At 55.3% G+C, this 22,375-nt stretch overlaps 2 protein-coding genes across 15 annotated transcripts in view; one reads left to right on the forward strand and one right to left on the reverse strand.

Annotated features, from left to right (window-relative positions):
• Positions 1–16,736, forward strand: part of SGSM3 (small G protein signaling modulator 3) — a 46,469-nt gene extending 29,733 nt beyond the window's left edge. For 2 of the 7 annotated variants that reach the window (XM_059187068.1, XM_059187067.1), the window contains exons 2-21: positions 7,018–7,137; positions 7,597–7,682; positions 8,138–8,204; positions 10,044–10,252; positions 10,340–10,447; positions 11,057–11,200; positions 11,462–11,657; positions 12,049–12,194; positions 12,442–12,666; positions 13,051–13,105; positions 13,304–13,431; positions 13,544–13,699; positions 13,837–13,891; positions 14,082–14,131; positions 14,266–14,418; positions 14,574–14,644; positions 14,757–14,805; positions 14,883–14,968; positions 15,612–15,734; positions 15,847–16,736. In XM_059187068.1, the coding sequence (XP_059043051.1) occupies positions 7,131–7,137; positions 7,597–7,682; positions 8,138–8,204; positions 10,044–10,252; positions 10,340–10,447; positions 11,057–11,200; positions 11,462–11,657; positions 12,049–12,194; positions 12,442–12,666; positions 13,051–13,105; positions 13,304–13,431; positions 13,544–13,699; positions 13,837–13,891; positions 14,082–14,131; positions 14,266–14,418; positions 14,574–14,644; positions 14,757–14,805; positions 14,883–14,968; positions 15,612–15,734; positions 15,847–16,018 (2,286 nt within the window). In that variant the 5' untranslated portion in view covers positions 7,018–7,130 and the 3' untranslated portion in view covers positions 16,019–16,736. Of the gene's footprint in view, positions 1–7,017; positions 7,138–7,596; positions 7,683–8,137; positions 8,205–10,043; positions 10,253–10,336; positions 10,448–10,949; positions 11,201–11,461; positions 11,658–12,048; positions 12,195–12,441; positions 12,667–13,050; positions 13,106–13,303; positions 13,432–13,543; positions 13,700–13,836; positions 13,892–14,081; positions 14,132–14,265; positions 14,419–14,573; positions 14,645–14,756; positions 14,806–14,882; positions 14,969–15,611; positions 15,735–15,846 lie in introns of those variants that run through there. The other 5 variants (XM_059187069.1, XM_059187065.1, XM_059187066.1 and 2 more) reach the window with 5 other exon arrangements.
• A 137-nt stretch (positions 16,737–16,873) lies between these two features.
• MRTFA (myocardin related transcription factor A) overlaps positions 16,874–22,375 on the reverse strand; it is a 161,530-nt gene continuing 156,028 nt past the window's right edge. For 7 of the 8 annotated variants that reach the window (XM_059187056.1, XM_059187060.1, XM_059187062.1 and 4 more), the window contains 3 exons: positions 22,105–22,266; positions 21,724–21,784; positions 16,874–18,368 (listed from right to left, as the gene is read on the reverse strand). In XM_059187056.1, coding sequence (XP_059043039.1) covers positions 17,854–18,368; positions 21,724–21,784; positions 22,105–22,266 — 738 coding nt within the window. In that variant the 3' untranslated portion in view covers positions 16,874–17,853. The remainder of the gene's footprint in view (positions 18,369–21,723; positions 21,785–22,104; positions 22,267–22,375) is intronic. The other variant, XM_059187057.1, reaches the window with a different exon arrangement.

Below are 22,375 nucleotides of genomic sequence, written 5' to 3' on the forward strand. Positions count from 1 at the left end.
TTACTTACTCTTTCTGACTACATAATTCTAGGAAGCTATTTACATTTACATGACTTCATTTCTCTGAGCCTAGTCATTTGGTTCTGGGTGAATGCAGACTTGAACTGGACCAATCATTAATACTCAACAGCCACTGCCAAACATGAAAGACCAGGCATGAGCACTTTTCCCAAAATGGCCTAACGAGTCCCTTCTTAGATGTATTGAATTTGAGACCTAGAGACCCACGGGGGGTCAGCCCCTTTGGTGATGGAAGCATTCATATATGTACAAGCACAAATGAAGATATATATATATGACAACCTCTGGGATCTGTAGTGATATATCCTTTTTCATTCCTGATTTTGATAATCGGTGTCTTCTCACTTTTTTTCTGGTTCACTGTCAGAGGTTTATAGACTTTATTGATCTTCTCAAAGGAGCAGAATTTGGTTTCATTGGTTTTTCCTCTAGATTTGTTTCCACTTACCTAATTTCTGTTATCTTTGTTACCTATGATTTTTTTTTGTTGTTGTTCTTTGCCTACTTTGCATTAAATTCACCAATACATCCAACAACTTAGATAATGGACAAATTCCTTGTAAGTGCACAAACTACCAAAACTCAAGAAGAAAAAGACAGTCTGAATTGCCTTAACTCTATTAAATAAGTTATTTTTGGAAACCCTTCCACAAAGAAAACTCCAGGCACAGAAGGCTTGTATCTCCCACTGCTTTTCCCCCGTTTTGCCCACCCCGCCCCTACCCCCTTTACCTCTGGCAACCATTAATTTGTCCTCTGTATTTACAGGTCTATTTTTGCTTTCTGTTTGTTTTCTTGTTTTATTTTTTGGAATCTACATAAAAGTGAAATCATGTATTTGTCTTTCTCTGGTTTATTTCACTTAGCATAATATTCTCCAGGTCCATCCATGCTAACATAAGTGTCAAGATCTCATCCTTTTTATGGCTGAGTAGTATTCCATTTGTGTTTGTGTGTGTGCATGTGTCTCTGTGGGTGAAGAGTACGTCGTCTTTATCCATTCATCTATCAATGGACAGCTGGGTTTCTTCCCTATCTTGGCAGTTGTAAATAATGCAGTAAAGATAGGGGTGCATATGTCTTTTCAATTGAGATTTTTTTTTTAATGGATAAATACCCAGTAGTGTAATTAGTGGATTATATAGTATTTCTATTTGTAACTTTTTGAGGAACTTCCATACTGTTTTCCATGGTGTCTACACCAATTTGCATTCATACCAACACTGCACAAGGATTCCTTTTCCCTGCATCCTCATCAACAGTTGTTTCTCTTGCCTTTTTTATTCTGCCTGTTTGGACAGATATAAGGTGATATTTCATTGTGGTTTTGATTTGCATTTCGCTGATGATGAGTGATGTGGAACCTCTTTTTGTTTGTCTGTTGACCATCTGTATGTTGTCTTTGGAAAACTGTTCAAGTCCTCTGCCCATTTTTAAATCAAATTATTTGGTTTTTTTGGTGTCGAGTTGTGTAAGTTACTTGTATAATTTGGATACTAACCCTTTATCAAATATATCATTTGCAGATGTCTGCTCCCATTTAACTGGTTGTTTTCTTTTTGTTGATGGTTTCTTACCTCACCTAGAAGTTTTATATTTTGTATAGTCCCAATATTCTATTTTTGCTTTTTTTCCCTTGCCTCAGGGGACCTATCTACAAAAATGTTGCAAAGGACAATTTCTTTCTTTCTTTCTTTCTTTCTTTCTTTCTTTTTCTTTCTTTCTTTCTTTCTTTTCTTAAGATTTTATTTATTTATTTGACAGAGATCACAAGTAGGCAGAAAGGTAGGCAGAGAGGAAGGGAAGCAGGCTCCCTGCCGAGCAGAGAGCCCCATGCAGGGCTTGATCCCAGGACCCTGGGATCATGACCTGAGCTGAAGGCAGAGGCCTTAACCCACTGAGCCACCCAGGCTCCCCGCAAAAGCCAATTTCAAAGAAATTACTGCCTATGTATTCTTCTAGGAGTTTAATGGTTTCAGATGTCATATTTAGGTCTTTAAGATTTTAATTTTTTTTTTTTTTAAAGTAGGCTCCACATCCAGCATAGAGCCCAAGTCAGGGCTTGAACTCACAGCCCTGCCTGAGATCAAAAGTTGGACACTTAACAGGTTAACGGGGGCACCCACGTGCCCCAAGATTTTAATTTTTAAAGCATTTATAGTAGTTCCATTATTATCTTACTCAAGCCTTTCTTGAGACTTTCCTGGCCTTGCACTTCTTTCTCCCAGTTAGTTTTTATCAATAGTTTTTCTGTGTCCTTTCGTTTTCTTACAGAGAAAAATAGTCTTTAGGATATCAGCCATTTAGAATACTTATAGCAACCCTGAATTACTGTCAAGAAAATTAAAATAGTAGGTCAAGAGTGGATGAAGTATAAAATCTCCTTGATCTGTATCAAGAGTGAGCACCCCTTTCAACACACAGATTTACAGCGATATCTGACAGTCTTTGCTTTGTGAGCAAAATTTGTCTTACAGGAAATCGTAAGATTGGCAGACTAGGGAGAAATATACTGGAGGCAGAGTAAAAAGATGCCTTTAAGCATGTACATTTAATTAAAAAAATTCCTTCTGTAGCACCTCAAAGTTGCTTGTGTTTATCCTGGTTTTCAGAAGTTTGCCTCTCAGTACCCTTGTGACAACAACAGGGCCACTGGTGACGTGGCTAACTTCTTAATCCGGTTTTTTCGGCTTCCAGATGGCTGCTTTCAGGAAGGTTTCCATAGCAACCAGAGGCTGGAAAAACCTGCCCGCCCAGCTTAGCAATATCATATCCGGCTTCTGCTGGGAACTTGGAGACTCAGAGCAGTCGGTGGGAGATGTGGCAAATATATATTGTCGCAGAGACTCTTTAAAACAGACCTAGAATCCGACCATCTCTTGCTCGTCCCATCAGAGCAAAGCCAGTGTCATTCCCACCCGTGACACAGGCAAGCCTCCTGTTTGCAGCCTTCTCCGCACAGCAGCCAGAGAGCTTTTAAAACCCAAGTCTTATTCAGGTTCACCTCTGCTCAGAACCCTGCTGCGATGCCCACCTCACTGAGAATAAGATCCAAAGTCTGCACACAGTGGTCAGGTCCTTCGTGACTCTTGCGGTGTCTCCCACCCCAGTTTGCTCTCGCTTTCCTCATTCCCAGTCCACTGGCCACCTTGCCGCTGTTCCAGCCTCCCAAGTATGTTCCTGCCTCAAAGGCTTTGTGCTTGATATTCCTGCTGCCTGCATCCCTTTTCCCTCCCATGGCCACATGACTCGATCCCTCCCTTCCTTCTGTTTTGGACTTTGCTCACATGCGACCTTACCCTCAGAGGCTTTTCCTGACCATTTTATTATACATAACCCCGGTCTTCTCTACACTGTAGTTTTACCTTCTTTATTTTTCTTGTACTGTAGTTATCGTGATCTGACTCAGCTATTTTTATGCTTATTGTCTGATTCTCTAATCTAATGCCTGGAGCTTCTGATTTTCACCATTGCATCGCAGCCCTTAGAACCATGCCTGGATTGTGGTGGCACTCAGGACATGTTTGCTGAGTGAATGAGTGGGAGGCAAGCCAAGATGAGAATTGTCTTCATGTTCCCCTCAGTTCTCCACAACCAGAGATAGCTCATTTCCTCCACTGTCAGCAACGCCTGCCTCCTTCACAGTTTCTGGGTCCCTCCGGAAGAAACCTCCTCTGTGGCATCAATGAGGAGGACGCTGGTGACGATCTAGCTGGTGGCTGTGTGACCTCTGTTCACCAGGCAGGATAGAGAGGTGGCATGGTTTTGTAGGAGGGTACATGGTTGGAGTTTATTTGGAAAACTGTGTGTGGGTCTCTTATTTTCTTCTGTATAATGAATGTAGAGGTACCTACTTCAAAATGTGTTACAAGGATTGAATGATGACGGGATTTTAAAACTTCTAGTTTATTCCCTTTAATGTAAAAATAGGAATTGCTCCATTCAGCATGAAATTCTCATTTAAACCTGGCCCTACATATCTGTTAAACTGAAGGAAAACATTCTTTTTATTAAGATTTATTTATTAGAGAGTGCATGCACACACGCAAGTGGTGGCGAGGGGCAGAGGGCGTGACTCCTCAAGCAGACTCCCCAGTGAGCATGGAGCCCCACGCAGGGCTCAGTCCCATGACCCTGACATCATGACCTGAGCCAAAATCAAGAGTTGGACACTTAACCACTGAGCCACCCGGGTACCAGGAAGACATTCTGTTTTCAGTATTATCCTTATGCAGAACAGACAAGCTTAGGATGGCCAACCTGTTAGGGAAGTTGATTCTGCCATCTGGCTGTCAGTGGTTCTTGTCTGGAAGCAGCACAGAGCAGCTCTCCTATTAGGCAGCAAGGCCTCCCTGATGAGCAGTTAGTCCAAATGTGGCATGGTTGGGTTGTGTCTGAGGCAGGAGGAGAGGTTGGTCACGACCTGAGCTGTGCCCATATGAGCTACAAGATGACTCTTTTGCTCCCAGATTTGCAAATGTGACTTTAAAGAGAACAGGGATTTTGTCACCTGCCCACTATGAACATATATGCTCAAGTTAAGGGTCCATAGGGTGATGTTTTCCCAAAGCTCCCTTTGATTTTTCTTTTTTGCTTCTTTGTCAGTCATCTGATACTTCTGGTCTACCAGAATTCTGTGGCAGAGGGTGTGCAGAAGGTGAGGCACTGCTATGGGCCAGAGCAGCAGCAGCCTCCTGAAAAATGGAAGGAGAAGACATTTCTTGAGGTCTGGATCTGGAGAAACATAGTTTCAAACCTGGAAGGCAGCTTGTCCCAAAATATTTCAGCTACCCTCGTTTCTTTCACAGAGTCCAAGCCTTTATTCCCTACTTGGGAATAAAAGCCTTAATATTCAGAAAAGGCTGAGGAAACTGCTCCAGAAACTACATTTCTGTTGAAGCTCAGGTAATAATAGATTCTTTCTAGATCTACTAGGAGCAGGTTACAAATGAGAAGTTAGAGAGTTAGAGGACACCTCAAATTGATGTTTTTTTTCTTTTTTAAAACTGAGATATAATTTACATGCTATAAAATTCACCATTTTATTTATTTATTTATTTTAAAGATCTTATTTATTTATTTGACAGAGATCACAAGTAGGCAGAGAGGCAGGTAGAGAGAGCGAGAGGGAAACAGGCTCCCTGCTGAGCAGAGAGCCCGATGCGGGACTCGATCCCAGGACCCTGAGATCATGACCCAAGCCGAAGGCAGCGCCTTAACCCACTGAGCCACCCAGGTGTCCCCACCATTTTTATTTAAAGTGTGCAATTGAGTGGTTCTCGTATTTCATACTGTTATGCAACTATCACCAGCATCCCATTCTAGAACATTTTTCATCACTCCCCAAATGGAAACCCTGTTAGTGGTCATTCTGTCTCCCCCAACCCTTGGTAGCCACTGGCCTACATTCTACCATTGGATTTGCCTCTTTTGGGCATTTCACTTAAATAGAATCATACAGTCTTCACCCTCTTGTGAGTGGCCTCTTTCACTGGACGTAATGTTCTCAGGGTTCATTGGCAGAGCCGCATGTGTCAGTACTTCCCTCCTTTTTTCTTTTTTAAAGAGTTTATTTATTTGACAGAAACACAGCAAAAGAGGGAGGAGAAGCAGGCTTCCCTCTGAGCCCGGAGCCCAATGTGGGGCTTGATCCCAGGACTCTGAGCCAAAGGCAGATACTTAGCAACAGCCACCCAGGTGCCCCTGGTACTTTGCTCCTTTTTATGGCTAAATAATTTTCCACTGTATGTGTATGATCCAGACATTTTGTATATCCATTCATCAATTGGCTTGTTTCTCCTTTTTGATTATGATGAATAATGCTGCTGTGAACATCCATGTCCAAGTTTCTGGGTGGTTGGACATGCTTTCATTTCTCTTGGGTGAGTGACTACAGGAGTGGAAGTACTGGGGCATGTGGGAACTCCGTGTTTACCTTTTTGACAGACAGCCAGACTGTTCTCAGCAGCAGCTTCTTCATTTTCCATGTCACGCAGCATCTGCAGAGTACGTGCTCTGCTCTCTCCGTGTCCTCGTCAGAGTACGTGCTCTGCTCTCTCCGTGTCCTCGTCAGAGTACGTGCTCTGCTCTCTCCGTGTCCTCGTCAGAGTACGTGCTCTGCTCTCTCCGTGTCCTCGTCAGAGTACGTGCTCTGCTCTCTCCGTGTCCTCGTCAGAGTACGTGCTCTGCTCTCTCCGTGTCCTCGTCAGAGTACGTGCTCTGCTCTCTCCGTGTCCTCGTCAGCACTTACGGTCGTCCTGGGCACAGTCTTCCTAGCGGGTGTGAAATGGCACCTCACTGAGCTTTCAGTTTGCATTTCCCTGATGAATGATCTTTTTACCTGTTCATTGGCCATTGACATCTCTTTGGAGAAAAGTGTATGTGGAACTTTCACCCATTTTGTCTTTTTATTGTCGAGTCCTCATTTTTTGAGAGGACAAAAAAGGCACAGAGGCAGGAATTTCAGTGGTAATAGGAGAGATCTGGATTAGATCACAGCCTCCTGGTTTCCCAGCTACAAGGTTAGCGGAGAATGTGGTAGAGCGAATGGTTTGGTGACAGGGAAAGTGTCAGTGCTGGGCTGAAGTCGAGGTACCGACTCAGAAGCTAAGTTGTATTCTGCTAAATGGTTCCTCAAACATTCTAGCTCGGAAAACCTATTCATGGAGGTTTGGTTGTTTTGCCTTTGCTTTTGAAAAAGCATTTGCCTGAGCCTAGGGCATCGGGAAGCCTGTGTGTATAATTCTTTCCTTTAATAATGAACGGAGCAGGCACTCCTCTTGGCTCACACAGAGCTGGTAACATCGGTTTTGTAGCTTCTTCAGCGTGTTTCATGTATCCTGTCCTAGACGAAATGTTCAGAATAGGAGGTGTTTATTTCAAGTGTGACTTTTCCTTCTCACTGCCCCTTGGCCAGCAAAATCAGAGTAGTGGGTGGGAAGAACTCCCAGGAGAGCGGCTGCATTATAATGACTTTCCCCTCTGCTCTCCTACCAGGGCAGATATTTCTGGACCAGATGAAGCCCGAGGAATCTTCCAGCTGTAGAATAATAGGCCAGGAAGCCTTCTGATTGTGGATTTGCAGAAGACTTGCCCCACCTCTCCACACAATGTCAGGTGGGAGGCAGGCCCTGGGCTGGAAATGGGTGAGAGGCTGTCCAGGAGGAGGGGGGGGTCTCAACTGGGGCGCCATCCAGCGGAGTGGAAACAGGATGAGAGGGTAAGAAAGGAGGAGGTCCTCCTACCGGGCGGCAGAGTCACCACAACTTTTCATGGCTCAGATCTCCAGGTTCTCCGAATGCCTCCCTCCAGCCTGCAAATCCTCACACTTGGGGGGAGAAGAAGCAAGGAGATGAAATTTGGTTATGTTTTGTAACATGCTCCTTTTTTTCTTTTCCAGAAAGTTGCTTATTTTTAGGTGTCTTCCCCTCCCCCATCCATCCCACTTTCAATGGAGTGGTCCCTTTTTTGCTGAGGCCCTTGTTGGGGGTTAGTGGGGGATGTCCCACCTTGAATTTTCCCCCTGAATGCCCTGCATTTGCTCAATTTCCTATTCCTGATCCTCCTTGATTTTAGGAAACCACATACCTTCTGCCAGTGGCCCCTTCTCAGCCCTGACTCCGAGCATGTGGCCCCAGGAGATCTTGGCCAAGTATACGCAGGTACAGCTCTGTGCCCAGGCTGTGGCTTTAGGCTTCCTGGGAGGGTAGGGGGTAGCCACCCCACTGTGTTCACTTGGGCTCAGAAGCGACCATCAGAGATGGCATCTTAGCTCCATGTCTTCTGGGAATTAGTCATTAGGTTGGAAGAAAAGTATTAGGCACCGTGTGCTCATTATATTATTGAGACACAGAAATGCATAAAATCTCCTCTTTCTTACCTTGATCTTATTATCTTTGACCTCTGAGGATAGCAAGGAAAATGCTGGGCCAGTCTGAGGAGGTGGCGGCCCCTGCAGCTGAGTGATGACCCAGAGGCTTCAAGGAAGGTGTAGCCTTTGATCTGAGTCTTGAAAGCTGGTGGGATTTCAGCAGGCATCAGTGTGGGGGGCACCTTCCAGAATCTGTGGTCCCGGACTGGTGGCCACACAACTGACTCTTCCTAATCCTGCTTCTAGAAGGAAGAGTCAGTGGAACAGCCAGAGTTCTGCTACGATGAGTTCGGTTTCCGCATGGACAAGGAAGGTAAGATGGAACCCCTGGTCTGTAATCCTGCTGCTCTCCGTGGGGAGGACTCTGGTGACTCTGCCTCGTGCCGCTGCGACCTGGGCTCTGGGGGTCTCATCTGCTCCTAAACTGACCTAACAGTATCCCCCTCAGAGCAGCTCTAAATGTATGGAAGCCTCCGAATTTAGGTAAATTTTATTGATCTACCGAATTAGGTAAATTTTATTGATCTTCATAGGACAATAATAGCAATAGTTATATTGTAGTGAAGTTGAAAAATACAGAAAAGAATAAAGATTAAAACAAATTAACCCATTATCCCATAACCTAAAGATAACTGCAGATATTTCACTTTGTTCCTTTCTTGGCTCTGTGTGTGTGTGTGTGTGTGTGTGCGCGCGTGCATGTGCACGCACGCAGGTGCGTGTGTACTTCTCATAACATGTTATCTACATGTCTTTCTACAGCTCTTCTGTCTCTTAATGTTATTTACCATGAGCATCTCTTCTGTCAGTTAAGACCTCTTTAAAAGCTTAGTTTTCAGTGGCTGCATAATATGCCATTACAATGCATTGATCATAATGTTTTGTAACCACTCTGCTCTGAGTGGGCCTCCAGGCCATTTCCGTTGTTTTCTACTCTAAATACACCTGCTGGTTTCCACACGGGCTGTCAGGAAGGCTGCCTGCCAGAACCCGGGACAGCCCGTCACCGGGATACAACTATGACTAGAAGATTCCAGTGGGCTGAAACTGGTCCTCTTCAGGTCACGCATATTCCAATTCTGACAGAAGTTTTCCTTAATCTTTGGTTTGCAGGCGGGTACTTGGAAGTTAAAAAGCTGGGCCTGTGAGAAACACAGGGAACTCTCTGGCATAATGGAAATATTCTCTATCTTGATGGGGACGACATTTAGACATTTATTTACTGATACTCACCAGAGCGTACAGTTAAAATTTGTGCATTTTACTGCACGTAAATTCACTGAAGGTGAAGTTTGGCGAAGTTGAGGCTGAGGGCGTGGCTTTCGGACGAGTGAGGACGTGGGAGGCTAACGGGCTCTGAGGCCGCCTGGTGGGCGCCGGAGCTCTGGGCCGTACTTCGGGGACTGCCTGCGGGTTGTCCGCTCTGCCCTGCTGTATCCCCCGTGCCTCGAACAAACCTTAAAGTGGTCTTGGTCTTCTGGAATTCCCGGGCAGTGAACAGATACATGCCGGCAGCAAGGGCCGTGACGAAACCGGGAGCTGTGCAGAAGGGGGGGTGGCTCGTGCGCGAGGGGATAGAAGGGGAGGCCTCTCCCGGGAGACACTGGCCGGAGACTAGGACGGAGCGCGGCGGGGAGCACAGCTGGGGGAGGAGAATAACCCATGCCCAGGCCCTGGGGTGGGAGTGGGTTTGGCGAGGCACAGCTGGAGCCCAGGCAGCGAGGGGAGAGCCGGTGGCGGCGGGAGGGCCGGGCTGAGAGCACGTGGTGGTGGATCGTGCGGCCTCTTGTCCGGGAGCCGGGGACGCCGGGCTGTGTCTGAGCGCGAGCGCTTCCTGCCGGCCGAACGCCTTCGGGGCACGGGTGCCAACGAGGGTGAGAAGGCTGGACGGTGACCCCGGTGGAAGCCGATGGCTTCGTCAGGGGCTGTAGTGGGAGGTGGGAAGAGCAGTGAGACCTGGGCCGGCCAGGTTTGGGGCCGAAACTCAGGAGCTTGCGTTCGCTCGTTGGTCTGCCTGTGGGACGCGCGGCTGGAGCCAGGGGACGCTGTCGGAAACGTGGCTCTGGATCTCAGTGGGGAGACCTGGGCACTGGACGCCAAGGCCACAGCCCGCCCCTGCTCACCGCTGCCTCTCCCGGCTCTTTCCTGGCAGATGGCGTGGACCCCAGTCCCAGCAAGCTGCCGGGGGCAGCTCTGTTGGAGGACCCCCAGCAGAGGCTGCGGTGGCAGGCCCACCTGGAGTTCACCCACAACCACGACGTGGGGGACCTCACCTGGGACAAGATCGCCGTGTCTCTGCCCCGCTCGGAGAAGCTTCGCTCCCTGGTGCTGGCCGGCATCCCACACAGCATGAGGCCGCAGGTGAAGCAGGGAGGGACCGCCGATGGGGAAGCGGGGTGGTGGGGGGCGAAGACGTCCCGCGGAAGCTCATGCCGCCTCCCGCTGCAGCTGTGGATGCGGCTCTCTGGGGCCCTGCAGAAGAAGCGGAGCTCCGAGCTGTCCTACCGAGAGATGGTGAAGAACAGCTCCAATGACGAGACCATTGCTGCCAAACAGGTGAGGCTGGGCCAGCACCAGGGGACCCTCAGAAAGAACTTTCTGGTCAGAAACTGTGTGGGCCTGCAGGAAGGCGGTGAGCTGCCTGGGGTTATCAGAACCCGCCCTTGTCGGTCTCTTGCGGGGGGTGGCCCGGGAGAGCAGGCAGCTGCTGCCCTCACAGGGCTCCCTTCCACTCACACGTGTCTGGAACACGCCTGCACTTTCTGGGTCCTCTGTAGGCAGCAGGGACAATTGTCAAAAAGACCAGCCCTGGGTGTACATGAGGATCACCTGGACATTTAAAATACCCATTTCCAGGCCTCATTCCAGAGATCATAAATTCTGTAGCTCTGGTTTGAGGCCCAGGGAGCTGGAATTTTCTTTTCCTAAGTGACCCCTGGTGAATCTGGTGGCATCTGCTACACACTAGCCGAGCTCTAATCCTGAAGACAGGTCAACTCGGACCCAGAGTTTAGGAATCCTCATTCCTGGGTGAAAGGCCTGCCTGGGGTTTGTTCAGCTTCTCTCACAGGGGTGCCTTAGATGTCTCCAGCATGGAGGGCGGTGTGCGCCTCCAGGCGTGCAGCTGCGTCTCACAGGGGCTCTTTGTGGGTGGGCCGCTGGCAGATTGAGAAGGACCTGCTCCGCACCATGCCCAGCAACGCCTGCTTCGCCAACGTGAGCAGCATTGGGGTGCCTCGCCTGCGCAGGGTTCTCCGAGCCCTGGCCTGGCTCTACCCAGAGATCGGCTACTGCCAGGGCACCGGCATGGTGAGCACAGCCCAGAAGGGCCAGGGGGTGTCCCCAGGGGTGTTCGCCAGGCCCCTGCAGGTGAACAGTGCCATCCAGGGCAGTAGGATGGGTAGTGGGGCTAGGGGCTGAAACCCCACAGCGGGCTGGGGCTGCCACATGCGTTGGTTCCACCCGAGAAGAGCACGCATCTGGGATGTGACCTCCGGGGTGGGGGCGGGGACCTCTTCTAATTCACATGGAGACCTGGGTACAAGCCCCTTGTCCTCCTGCTCTGGCCAGGTGGCTGCCTGCCTCCTTCTGTTCCTGGAGGAGGAGGACGCTTTCTGGATGATGTGTGCCATCACCGAGGACCTGCTCCCTGCGTCCTACTTCAGCACCACTCTGCTGGGCGTCCAGACCGACCAGCGGGTCCTGCGCCATCTCATCGTGCAGTACCTGCCCCGCTTGGACAAGCTGCTCCAGGAGCACGACATTGGTGAGGGGCCAGTACCCACCCTCTTCTTTGGAGTCAGGGGTCCTGTGACTGTGGCTCAGACGCTGCAGATCTGAGGCCTCCGGACCCGGCCGGCAGGGGACCGGGTAGCTGGCTGTGTTGGGAGGAAGAAAGGAGCTCACCTGACAAGGGCCAGGCCCTGAACACAGCAGCACACGGAGTCTTTGTGGTGCTCTTGTGCTCTGATGTTCCCCGACAGCCTGTCGCCCCTCCTCTTGGAGCAGGCAAGGCCACTTGCTGCTTTTTGGGAGCAACTCTCCCCTTTCTCCCCAGCTTGTGGACCTGGGGAATGCCCCCCACTTCAGGCTGCCCCATGCTGGCTGTCCCTGGTTCCAGCCACGGAGGACACAGAGGCTTTGGTCTGTGTCCACAGAGCTGTCCCTGATCACACTGCACTGGTTCCTCACGGCCTTCGCCAGCGTGGTGCACATCAGGGTGCTGCTGCGCCTCTGGGACCTGTTTTTCTACGAGGGCTCCCTGGTGCTCTTCCAGACCACGCTGGGCATGCTGCGGCTCAAGGTGCTGCCGGAGCCCTGTCCTGCCTGGGGCCCCTCCTCTGGGGGGCTGCCCTGGGGTTTCGCCTTCAGCATCATGTGGCCTGACCACTGGCCCCTCCTGGGAGGCCCACGATGTGGTGGGGTCGGTCCCCCAGGGCCCGGAAGTCCTTGTGTCAGCTTGGTTATCCAGGAAGGTCACTGGGGCCACTTGCAGGCCTGGCATCTGGCAGTGACGGTCCCTCCCCTCCTCCTTCCCTTGCATGGCCCAGGAAGAGGAGCTGATCCAGTCGGAGAACTCGGCCTCCATCTTCAACACACTGTCAGACATACCTTCACAGATTGAGGACGCGGAGCTGCTGCTGGGGGAGGCCATGCGGCTGGCCGGCTCCCTCACGGATGTGGCCGTGGAGACGCAGCGTCGCAAGCACCTGGCTTACCTCATTGCAGATCAGGGCCAGCTCCTGGGGACCACTGCCACCACCAACCTCTCACAGGTAGGCCCATGAGGGAGGAGTCCCCACCTCACCCACAGGGTGGGGGTCCCTGAGGAAGCCCTGAGAGAGGCTGCGGGGAACCCACCAGCCTTTCCTGCTCTGCTGCCCCCTCCCTAGCCCGGCCCCTAGGGGCCCGGCCAGACCACAGCTGTGCCAGGACCCGCTGCCTGGGCCTTCTGTGCATCTCCGCTGTGACCTGCCCTGTGTGGGCGTAGGACACACCTGGCTATGAACTGACCACATTTCTGATGCTTGGAGCTGGCCGTGGCCATTTCAGATGAGGTGGCGTGCGACCCTGGCCTCGGGAGGAGCTCTGCTAGTTCCCTCCAGTGCTGGGGCGCCCGCTGTCCCACCCGGCTACCCCCGACTGCTCCCACCCTGCAGGTTGTGCGTCGCAGGACCCAGCGGAGGAAGTCCGGCATCACCTCCCTGCTCTTCGGTGAGAACTGCTGCGGGAGCTGAACCCAGTGGTTCCTTCCCTCCCAGGGACCAGAGTGCTCCCCACCCCAGTTGGAGGGATGGGAGCGCAGACTGGGGACATCTGTCCTCAGACCCCTGCATGGACCCACAGCTCACTTGGGGCTGTAGGGGGAGGCTGGCGGGGGCCACGGCTGCCATAGTTCTCTGGGGCTTCCAGGGGAGGACGACCTGGAGGCACTCAAGGCCAAGAACATCAAGCAGACGGAACTGGTAGCTGACCTCCGGGAAGCCATCCTGCGCGTCGCACGCCATTTCCAGTGCACAGACCCCAAAAACTGTAGTGTGGTGAGTTGTGGGCTCCACGTGGGGGCTCTGGCTCCCCAGCCTCATTCTAAGGTGCCAAGGCCCCGGCAAGGAGGCACCTCCCCCTTAGCAGGCCTCTCTGCCACTCGGGCAGGAGCTGAGCCCGGACTACAGCATGGAGAGCCACCAGCGGGACCACGAAAACTATGTGGCATGCTCACGCGGCCACCGGCGCCGGGCCAAGGCCCTGCTGGACTTCGAGCGACACGATGACGACGAGCTGGGCTTCCGCAAGAATGACATCATCACGGTGTGTGGGGCGTGGGGAGCAGGAGCCCCTGGGCTGTCCCCCGCCCCCGGCTGAGGGTGCAGCTCTATGGCTGCGGGCCCCGGGCCTGGGCAACCAAAGCTCTGCTTCCTCCTCTTCTCCGCCGGCCGAACATGCAGATCATCTCTCAAAAGGACGAGCACTGCTGGGTCGGGGAGCTGAACGGCCTGAGAGGTGAGGCCTCCGTGTGCAGGACGGGCGGGCTGGGCAGGGACCCCGCCAGCCGGGCCGCCCTCCCCGCCGCCTCTGGCCCCAGCAGGAGCTGCCCTCTCTCGGCCGGCCAGCCTGCCCTTAGGCCCTTATGCCACGGGAGGTGTGGGGACGCCGGCCGGCTGCTTCTCACGGGGACTTGCTTCTCCCACAGGCTGGTTTCCAGCCAAGTTTGTGGAAGTCCTGGATGAACGGAGTAAAGAGGTGAGGGTGCACGAGGCTTGGCTGCCCGTGGGAGCTGCTGCTGCCTGACCTTGGCACGTGCTGTCTTGGGACAGTGGCTGTGGGGATGGGGAGGGGGTGGCTGGCGCCTCTCAGACCCTGTCCCCCACCGTCAGTACTCCATCGCGGGGGATGATGCTGTGACAGAAGGCGTCACGGACCTTGTCCGAGGGACCCTGTGCCCAGCTCTCAAGGCCCTGTTTGAACATGGGCTGAAGAAGCCGTCCCTGCTCGGGGGCGCCTGCCACCCATGGCTGTTTATTGAGGAGGTCAGTCGACGGCGGGACCCCATCCCCCACCATCCTTCTCCTTGAGCCCCCGGGCCCTCTAGAGCTGGCGGGGGTGGCAGGATGCTCTCAGCTGGACCTTGTGGCTTGGACCCAGTGCCTTCCCTGGTGTCCCTGACACTCACCTTGCCCCCCAGGCAGCAGGCCGGGAGGTAGAGAGAGACTTTGACTCGGTGTATTCACGCCTGGTGCTGTGTAAGACGTACAGGTAACGGGCCCCGTCCCCTACCCCGCGGCCCCCTGGCGGTCCCCGTGCGCGGAGGGCACAGCCCGGGCCACGCATCCTAGGGCAGCGCCGGCAGCTGCAATCCCTCCCTCAGGTTGGATGAAGATGGCAAAGTCCTGACCCCAGAGGAGCTGCTCTACCGGGTAAGCGGGGTGCTGGGTGGGACCGGCCGTCTGGGTTGGCAGCTGGAGCCCCCCGAGTGACAGCCGTGCCCTCTCAGGCTGTGCAGTCTGTGAACGTGACCCATGATGCCGCACACGCACAAATGGACGTCAAGCTCCGGTCCCTTATCTGCGTGGGGCTCAAGTGAGTATCTCTGCCCACTGTGAGCCAGTGGCGGTCCAGTCCGACGAGCGGCAGCCTGGGCTGTGGCTCTGGGGGGCAGCGGGGTGCCCGTGAGCTGGGCCTCGGGCCCAGGACCTGGAAAGACAAGGCAGCAAGGGTGACTCCCAAAGGCCTTTCTCTAGTGCTCCGCCGGCCGCTGTTCTGTGGGCCGGGGAAGCCACTCACAGGTTTTGTGCCCGGAGAGGGGGGCGCCTGCCTGAAGGGAGCTTGGGGATTTGAGGCCCAGACCCAGGCCAGCGTGAGTGCTTCCTGCGTGTGGCTGCCTGCGGAGCGGGGACCGCCTCCAGGAGACGAGTTCAGAATGTGGCTGTGGGCGTCACTCCTGGCCCGACCAGCAGGGCTGAGGTCCCAGTGTACAGCAGGTGGCGGCCGAGTGTCAGAGGGAAGAGCTGGGACAGGACCGAGGGGCACGTGGGTGGGGGGATGTGGGGGGGCCGTGGGGACAGCGGCCCGAGAGTCTTCCAGAGGACCGGAGCTGGAGCCACCCCCTCTGCAGAGACCTGGCTGAGAGGGAAGGTGCGGTCCGTTGAGGTGGTCCAACGGTCGCAGAGGGGAGGGAAGGGCTGGAGGGGCGGGGCGGCCCACTCTTGCCCCCTGTCCCCAGCGAGCAGGTGTTGCACCTGTGGCTGGAGGTGCTGTGCTCCAGCCTGCCGACCGTGGAGAAGTGGTACCAGCCCTGGTCCTTCCTGCGCAGCCCCGGCTGGGTCCAGATCAAGTGCGAGCTCCGGTGAGTGCCCTGCCAGGGCCGCGGGAGCCCCTGCCCCGTGCTCCGGGGTGGGGCTGGTGGGGGCAGAGCTGACCTGAGCGCCACCGACAGCCTCCCCACTCCCTTCCTCCAGCGTCCTCTGCTGCTTCGCCTTCAGCCTCTCCCAGGACTGGGAGCTTCCTGTGAAGAGAGAGGTGTGTGCGCTTGGGGTTGCTTCTCGGCCCCCCTTAGCCCGCTGTCCCCCTGTGGGGTCTGCCTGGGGCGGGGCAGGCCAGGCGTCTGTGGCCGATCACCCCAGACCCTAGGTAGGCGGCCGAGGCAGGGCCTGGGGGGGACCCCGAGTGCCGGCATCCTATGGTCCCCGAGCCCCTCTGGCCTCTGCCCCCTCGGGTTCCCTCGCTGTGGGCTCCCGCACCCCTGCCGCGTACGCAGAGGCTGTCCCTGTGTGCAGGAGGAGAAGCAGCCACTGAAGGAGGGTGTTCAGGACATGCTGGTGAAGCACCACCTCTTCAGCTGGGACATAGACGGGTGATGAACTTCCTCCCGTGGCCTCGTCAGGCCCGGGCTTCCCCCACCCCGTTGGCTCCCGAGCAGCCCCTTCCTCAAGCAAGAAGAGAACAGCGCGGTCCTGGCCGGCCTTGGGCCTGCTTGGGGATGGGGTCCAAGGCGGCCCGGGCCCACTCCAGGCTGTGGGGGTGAAGGGGAGGCGACCCTGGAGCTCTGGCCAGGCACCGCGGCATGGTGAGCGGGGACCCCACCTGGAACACGCCGAGTGTCCCCAGAGGCCAGGGGTGGCAGGAGCAGAAGGTGGGGTTGAGCGGGCTCCTTGCAGCACCTAGGGGAGTGCTCGGACCGGGTCTTTGTAGAGACCCCGGCCCCAGTTTCAGAGTTTGTACCAACCAGAAACCGTGTGAGGAGGTGGACAGCCATCTCAGTTTTGTCCGCTTTTGCTCAGGAAGGGGATGGGGTGGCTCAGGGCTCCTTGATCTCTCTGGTTTGTCAATAAATTATGTCCTTGGGAAAGCATCTCCCGTCTTCTGTCCAGCTAGGGCCATAGAGCTGTGTGTCCCAGGTTCTGTCCTTCCTGGAATGGTCTAAAAAGCCTAGGACCCAGCCACACCACCCGCCTTTTCTGTGGATTGAACAAAAATGGACCCAAATCAGTGTTTTTTAATTTTATTTTAAAAAGTCCACACAGCTTCCCAACCTCTGTCCCAGCCCTGGTTTGGGGCTCCATCCCTAATCCCGTTAATGACAGTGACCGGCCAGAAGGGAGGCTGGGCCCTAGGGCAAGAGGAGGCCACAGCTTAAGGGCCGCTGCCCCTCCGATCCCAGGGCCACGGTGGCTGCAGTGAGGCAGCGGGACGGACTGTGGGTGGGTGGCCAGGAAGCACCTCTGCCCTCGTGGCACTAGTACGGAGCAGGACACAGGCGGGGCACAGGCCGTGGCAGGGTGTCTGCATGTCAAACACGCGTGACGGGGCTGAGGTAAGCTGCGTCCAACGCGAGGAGCGGTGGTCTCCAGGCCCTTCTGTATGGGGCACAGGACGGGAGGGAGCGCCAAGCCCCCTCCTGCCCCCAGGACAGACGGACATGAATGGATGGCGATGGGGGGGTAGCGCGATATGTACACCTGCACAGGAACCGCCCGCCACCAGCCGCTACGGGCTACACTACACCAAGACACTAAAATGGCAAGGGGCTCCCCTCCCAGGAAGCCTGGGACCCTGGGGTTGGCATCACGGGGAACGGGGAGGTAGAGGCCCAGCTAGTTTCTCCCTCACAGGGAAGAGGGGAGAGAAGGAAGGAGACCCACCCCGGGCCTCACGTGCCCGAGCACACGGCGGCCAGACTGCACCTCCGGCCTCACAGGAGGTCGGCGGAATGGCCCTGGCCTGTCCCGGCCGCCTGACCGCAGGCCGACACCAGAGCTGGTCGCGGGCGGCGTCCCTCCCTGCTGAGCCTGAGCCAGGCGGCGGCTCGACCTGCTCCAGCCTCCCGGGGAGGGGAAAGCAGGGCTCGTGATTGTCGGGACTCGTGACCACGCAGAGGCGGGATCGGGCCGAGGGAGTGGGGCTCCCAGGAGTTCCCGAGGCTCCCCAACTCCAGCCCCTCCCGGCCCGGCTCCACAGCCCGAGAGCTACAAGCAGGAATCCCAGTGGAGCTGCAAGTCGTGACCGTCAAGGAAGTCCGTGGAGAAGAGGCTGGGCGCGGTGGTGCCGAGCGGGGCCAGGCTGAGCACGGGGCCGCCCGAAGACAGCTCCAGCCAGTCCATGCTGTCCAGGTGGCCGTCGGCCAGGTCCAGGCCCACACCGCTGGGCTCAGGGGCAAAGTGCAATTCCGAGGTGTCCATGGGAGAGGGGGGGTGGTCCAGGATGGCAGAGCTGCTCAGCATCTGGCTGTGGAGGTCGTCGATGAGGGAGAGGGGCTCAGGCCCCTCGTGCCCACCGGTCAGCAGGGGCAGCCCCGTGCTGCTCTCCAGGAAGTCCTCCAGGCGCCCAGGGAGGGCGGGTGAGCCCGAGGGAGGAGGCGGCGCCGTCTGGGGGAGCTCGGCAGAGGGTGGGGACGGTGTGGCCAGGGGCGACCCACAGGTTGAGGGGGGCTTCTCTTTCCCTGATAGGGAGGGTGGTGGCTCCTTGAAATCTGCTGAGATTTCTGGCAAACGAGAAAGTGAATGAGTGTCAGGAACCAGGCCGGAATAGTGACCAGGGGCTGGCCCTACTTCACATCACATACAAAAAGCGAACTCCAAATGGGTCAAAGATCTAAATTCAGGAGCTGAAACTATGAAACTCTTAGAGGAAAACGGGAAATCATTGGATTTGGTAATGATTTCTTGGTTACGACATCAAAACACAACAACAAAAACATTAATTGGACCATACAAAAATTTCTAAGTTTTATGCACCAAAGGATGCCATCAAGAGCAAAGACAGCCCGCGGGAGAGGGAGGAAATGTCTGCACACCACGGATCTGGTGGTTCATGCCCAGACTACAGGGCTACAACTCAACAACAATACCAGACGGGAAAAGGAGGCCACCATTTCTCCAAAGATCTGCAAACCCCTAAGGCCAGAAGAAGCTCCACCTTGTTAGTCATTAGGGAAATGCAAATCAAACCCACAAACAAGGAGACACCACCCCACACCCAGTAGGGTGGCTTTTTTAGCCAACGGTAATAATAGTTACTGATAACAGTATTGGTAATCGTGCCTGTGAGGATGTAGAGAGATGTGAGCCCTTGCCCACGGCTGGTGTGAACAACACGGCGCAGCCGCCACAGACGTGCAGGGGCTCCCAGCAGCTGCGAGTGTGCAGCGTTCACAGCAGTGTTAGGTGCAACAGCCCAAGGGAAAACCCGAGTGTCCCTCGTGGGGGATCTCATGAGACCATAAAAAGGCAGGAAACTCTGACACCTGCCACAACACGGAGGAACCTGAAGCATGCTGTGCTCTGTGAAGCAAGCCAGAAACCAAAGGACACCACGGGATGCCACTGAGCAGGTGGATTCCGAGCAGGAAGTTCGACAGATTCCCTGGGGCTGGGGAGGGGAGGCGGGGCGCTCGGGCCTATCAGGACCCAAGTGTCAGTCCAGGATGATGGAAACGTTGCACTGACAGATGGTGGTGATGGCTGTACGACACTGGATGTATTTAATGCTACTGAATTCTGCATTTTAAAATTATTAAAATGGCAAATTTTCTGTGTATTTAACCACAATAAAAAAAAAGTAATGCAGAAGCAAACCAGGCTTGCTCCCTCCCTGGCCCTCTGGGGCCTGTCCTGCCTCCCGCTCTCCTCCCAACCCAGCCGGAGACGCCTGCCCATCTCATCAAGCCGGTCTCCCCACGCTCAGTCTCCCCAGATGCCCACGCAAATGCCTTCTCAGGGCCTTGGTGCCACCTCTCTGGCCAGTTCCGTGTTCCTTAGGGGGCGGGCAGCACCCCCAGCTCCCTTTCTCTGCTCTGTCTTCAGGGCTGGCGCTCCAGGCCAGGCGTGCTGGCCTGCTCTCTCTCTGCTTCTGGCGTCACCTTTTTTCCCCCAAGAAGCCTGAGCCCTCGCAGTTTGGGTTCCTGTCTGGACACCGGGAACTCCCCAAGTCTGCTCCCAGGCCTCTCTCCCCGGCTCGAGACTAGCCTTTGGGACTGCCCGCGAGCACCGCCGGCCCAGCAGCCTCAGTGCCCACCTGCGCTTGTTAGAAATGGGCCTTTGGGGGCGCCTGGGTGGCTCAGTGGGTTAGGCCGCTGCCTTCGGCTCAGGTCATGATCCCAGGGTCCTGGGATCGAGTCCCGCATCGGGCTCTCTGCTCAGCAGGGAGCCTGCTTCCCTCTCTCTCTCTGTGCCTGCCTTTCTGTCTACTTGTAATCTCTGTCAAATAAACAAATAAAAAATCTTAAAAAAAAAAAAAAAAAGAAAAAGAAAAAAAGAAATGGGCCTTGGGTCCCACTGCAGACTCTAGAATCCGAGGAGCCTCCGTAAGGTCAGAATCCGTGACCCTGGGAGTAACATCAACTCTTCAACTCTGTGGGATTTCTTTTTTGAGATAAAACTCACCACTTTACTTATTTAAAAATCTTTAAAAAATAAACAACCTCTACACCCTACAAGGGGTTCGAACTCAGAATCCTAATCTCAAGAGTCGCATGTTCCACGGACGAGGCCAGCCAGGTGCCCATAAAGTTCACCATTCTGAAGCGCGCAGTTGCACGCCTGAGCTCTCGCTTAATCCGTACCGTCTTGCGAACCCTGTCCCTACGGCCTGCAGCGGGGCACTCAGAGAACTTGCACACGCGCTCTGCCTCCTTGGCCGCTGCCACCTATGAACTCCCCCAGCTCCTACCAGACGCCGAGCCCCCCCACCTGCACGAAGGGACCCCCTCCGTCAGCACGCCAACAGGCTGGCTCCTTGGTCCCCTTTGCAGGAAACCCTGTGCAGAGAGCTATCCAGGCTTGCTGGCTCCTACAGCCCCAGGCCCTTACCCACGGTCCCACGGCAGCAGGATGAGGTCACTTCTCCCCCTGGCTACCCCTTGACAGCCCCGGACTTTAGGACTTCACGGTCTCAAGGGCACCTTCCCACTCTGTCCACTGTGGAGCGTCATCTGCTTGTGCCCTGGGACTATGCCTCATCCTCCCCAATCTCACCCAATCTCATGGCTCCAAATGTCACTCTAGATGCCAACAACTGCCCCGCTTGCCTTCATGTGACGCCCCTGCTTGGCGGTCTCAGGACACATCAGCCCGAGGCTGCACGCCCTGGAGCGCCCTGGAGCACCCAGTGCACGCCCTGGAGCAGCCGCATCCGGGCAATTCAGGCTGAGCCCTTGGTGACCTCCATGGCTGCCTTCCTGCTGTCTCGCCACATCACACGCCTGGTCCAGAAGGAAACTGACGGGCTCTCTGAGGTACACCGAGACTCAGGTTCTTCTCCGCCTCCCGCTACGGCTGGCCCAGGCCCCCTGGATCCCCAGAGCTGCCTCCTGGCTCCTCCCCTTCCACCTGAACAACCCGCGACTTCTCTCCCTCCTGTGCCCGTGCCACTCCGCCAGCATTCCTGGCCCCCCAGGGGCCCTCCAGGGAGCTCGACGAGGTCAACCCAAATGCCCCGCACACCTAAGACCTCCCCTCTCCCTTCCCAGCTTTCTGTAGTTACTCCTCACACACGGTATAAGCTACTTGTCTACTACGCATTTCCTCACACAACTGTGCAAAGGCAAACACCTGTTTTGCACATCGTTAACCCCCAGGCTGCGGGCACAGGGCCCACCACGCAGGGGCTGCTGGGTAGAGCAATCCCTGCCGGGGAGCCGTACCCCGACCCCTTTTGTCCAAGCCCTGGAGATGGTGTACGTCTCAGCTGCTGCTACGTCCAAAGGACAAGACCCGTGGGCCCCTGACGCGTTCCGTGACGGAACAGAAAGCAACACATCGAGCAGCCAGGGCTGAATGCAACCCACGGGGCAAGCAGGAGGTTGGCTGGGGAGTCGGCGCAGGGAGTCTGGGCTTTACCTCCGCTCTGAATAAGAATGTCAAACAGGTCGTCCATCTGCTGGCTGGAGGAACCGTTCTCCTGTAGAGCAGAGGGGGAAGAAAGATGAAAATCTAGAACAGGAGGCCCCCAGCCAGGCTCAGGGCAGAGCCCCTCACTTCCATCCTAGAGCTGAGAGCCGGACCCGCAGAGCCCACCGGCAGGCTTGTGAGGCTCCCAGAGCTCGCTCCTCGGTCGGGCCAGGCTCTGGCCCACCTGCCCGTAATGCCCCCTCCACCCGCCCGGCCTGGCAAGGCCTCCTCTGCCCCCGTTTTCCAGCTGGCTTGGTGGGGGTAGGGGGATTGGGGAAGCCCAGCCCAGCAGCCTAGGTGAACGCCCACCCTGGCCAGGCCTCAGTCTACCTTCTTCACCTGCTGTCTGGGCTGCTGGCTCACGGCTTCCTCATAGCCGGGCGGCTCCTTCTTCAGCAGTAAAGCAGAGGTACCAAAGAGGGGCTGTGATGGCTGCTCTAGGTCCATTTGGGCGGGCGGGCCAGGGGCTGGAGAACCAGGCTGGGGTGAGGGCTGGACGGGAGAACGGGCAGAGAACCGGTGGTTCGGATGAGGGAAGCAGGCCCGGGGCCCAGCACATTCCAGGGAAGCAAGGCGGGAGGCGCCCAGCTTCTGGGCCAAG

The sequence above is a fragment of the Mustela lutreola genome, chromosome 8 (genome assembly GCF_030435805.1).
Source record: "Mustela lutreola isolate mMusLut2 chromosome 8, mMusLut2.pri, whole genome shotgun sequence".
NCBI lineage: Eukaryota > Metazoa > Chordata > Mammalia > Carnivora > Mustelidae > Mustela > Mustela lutreola.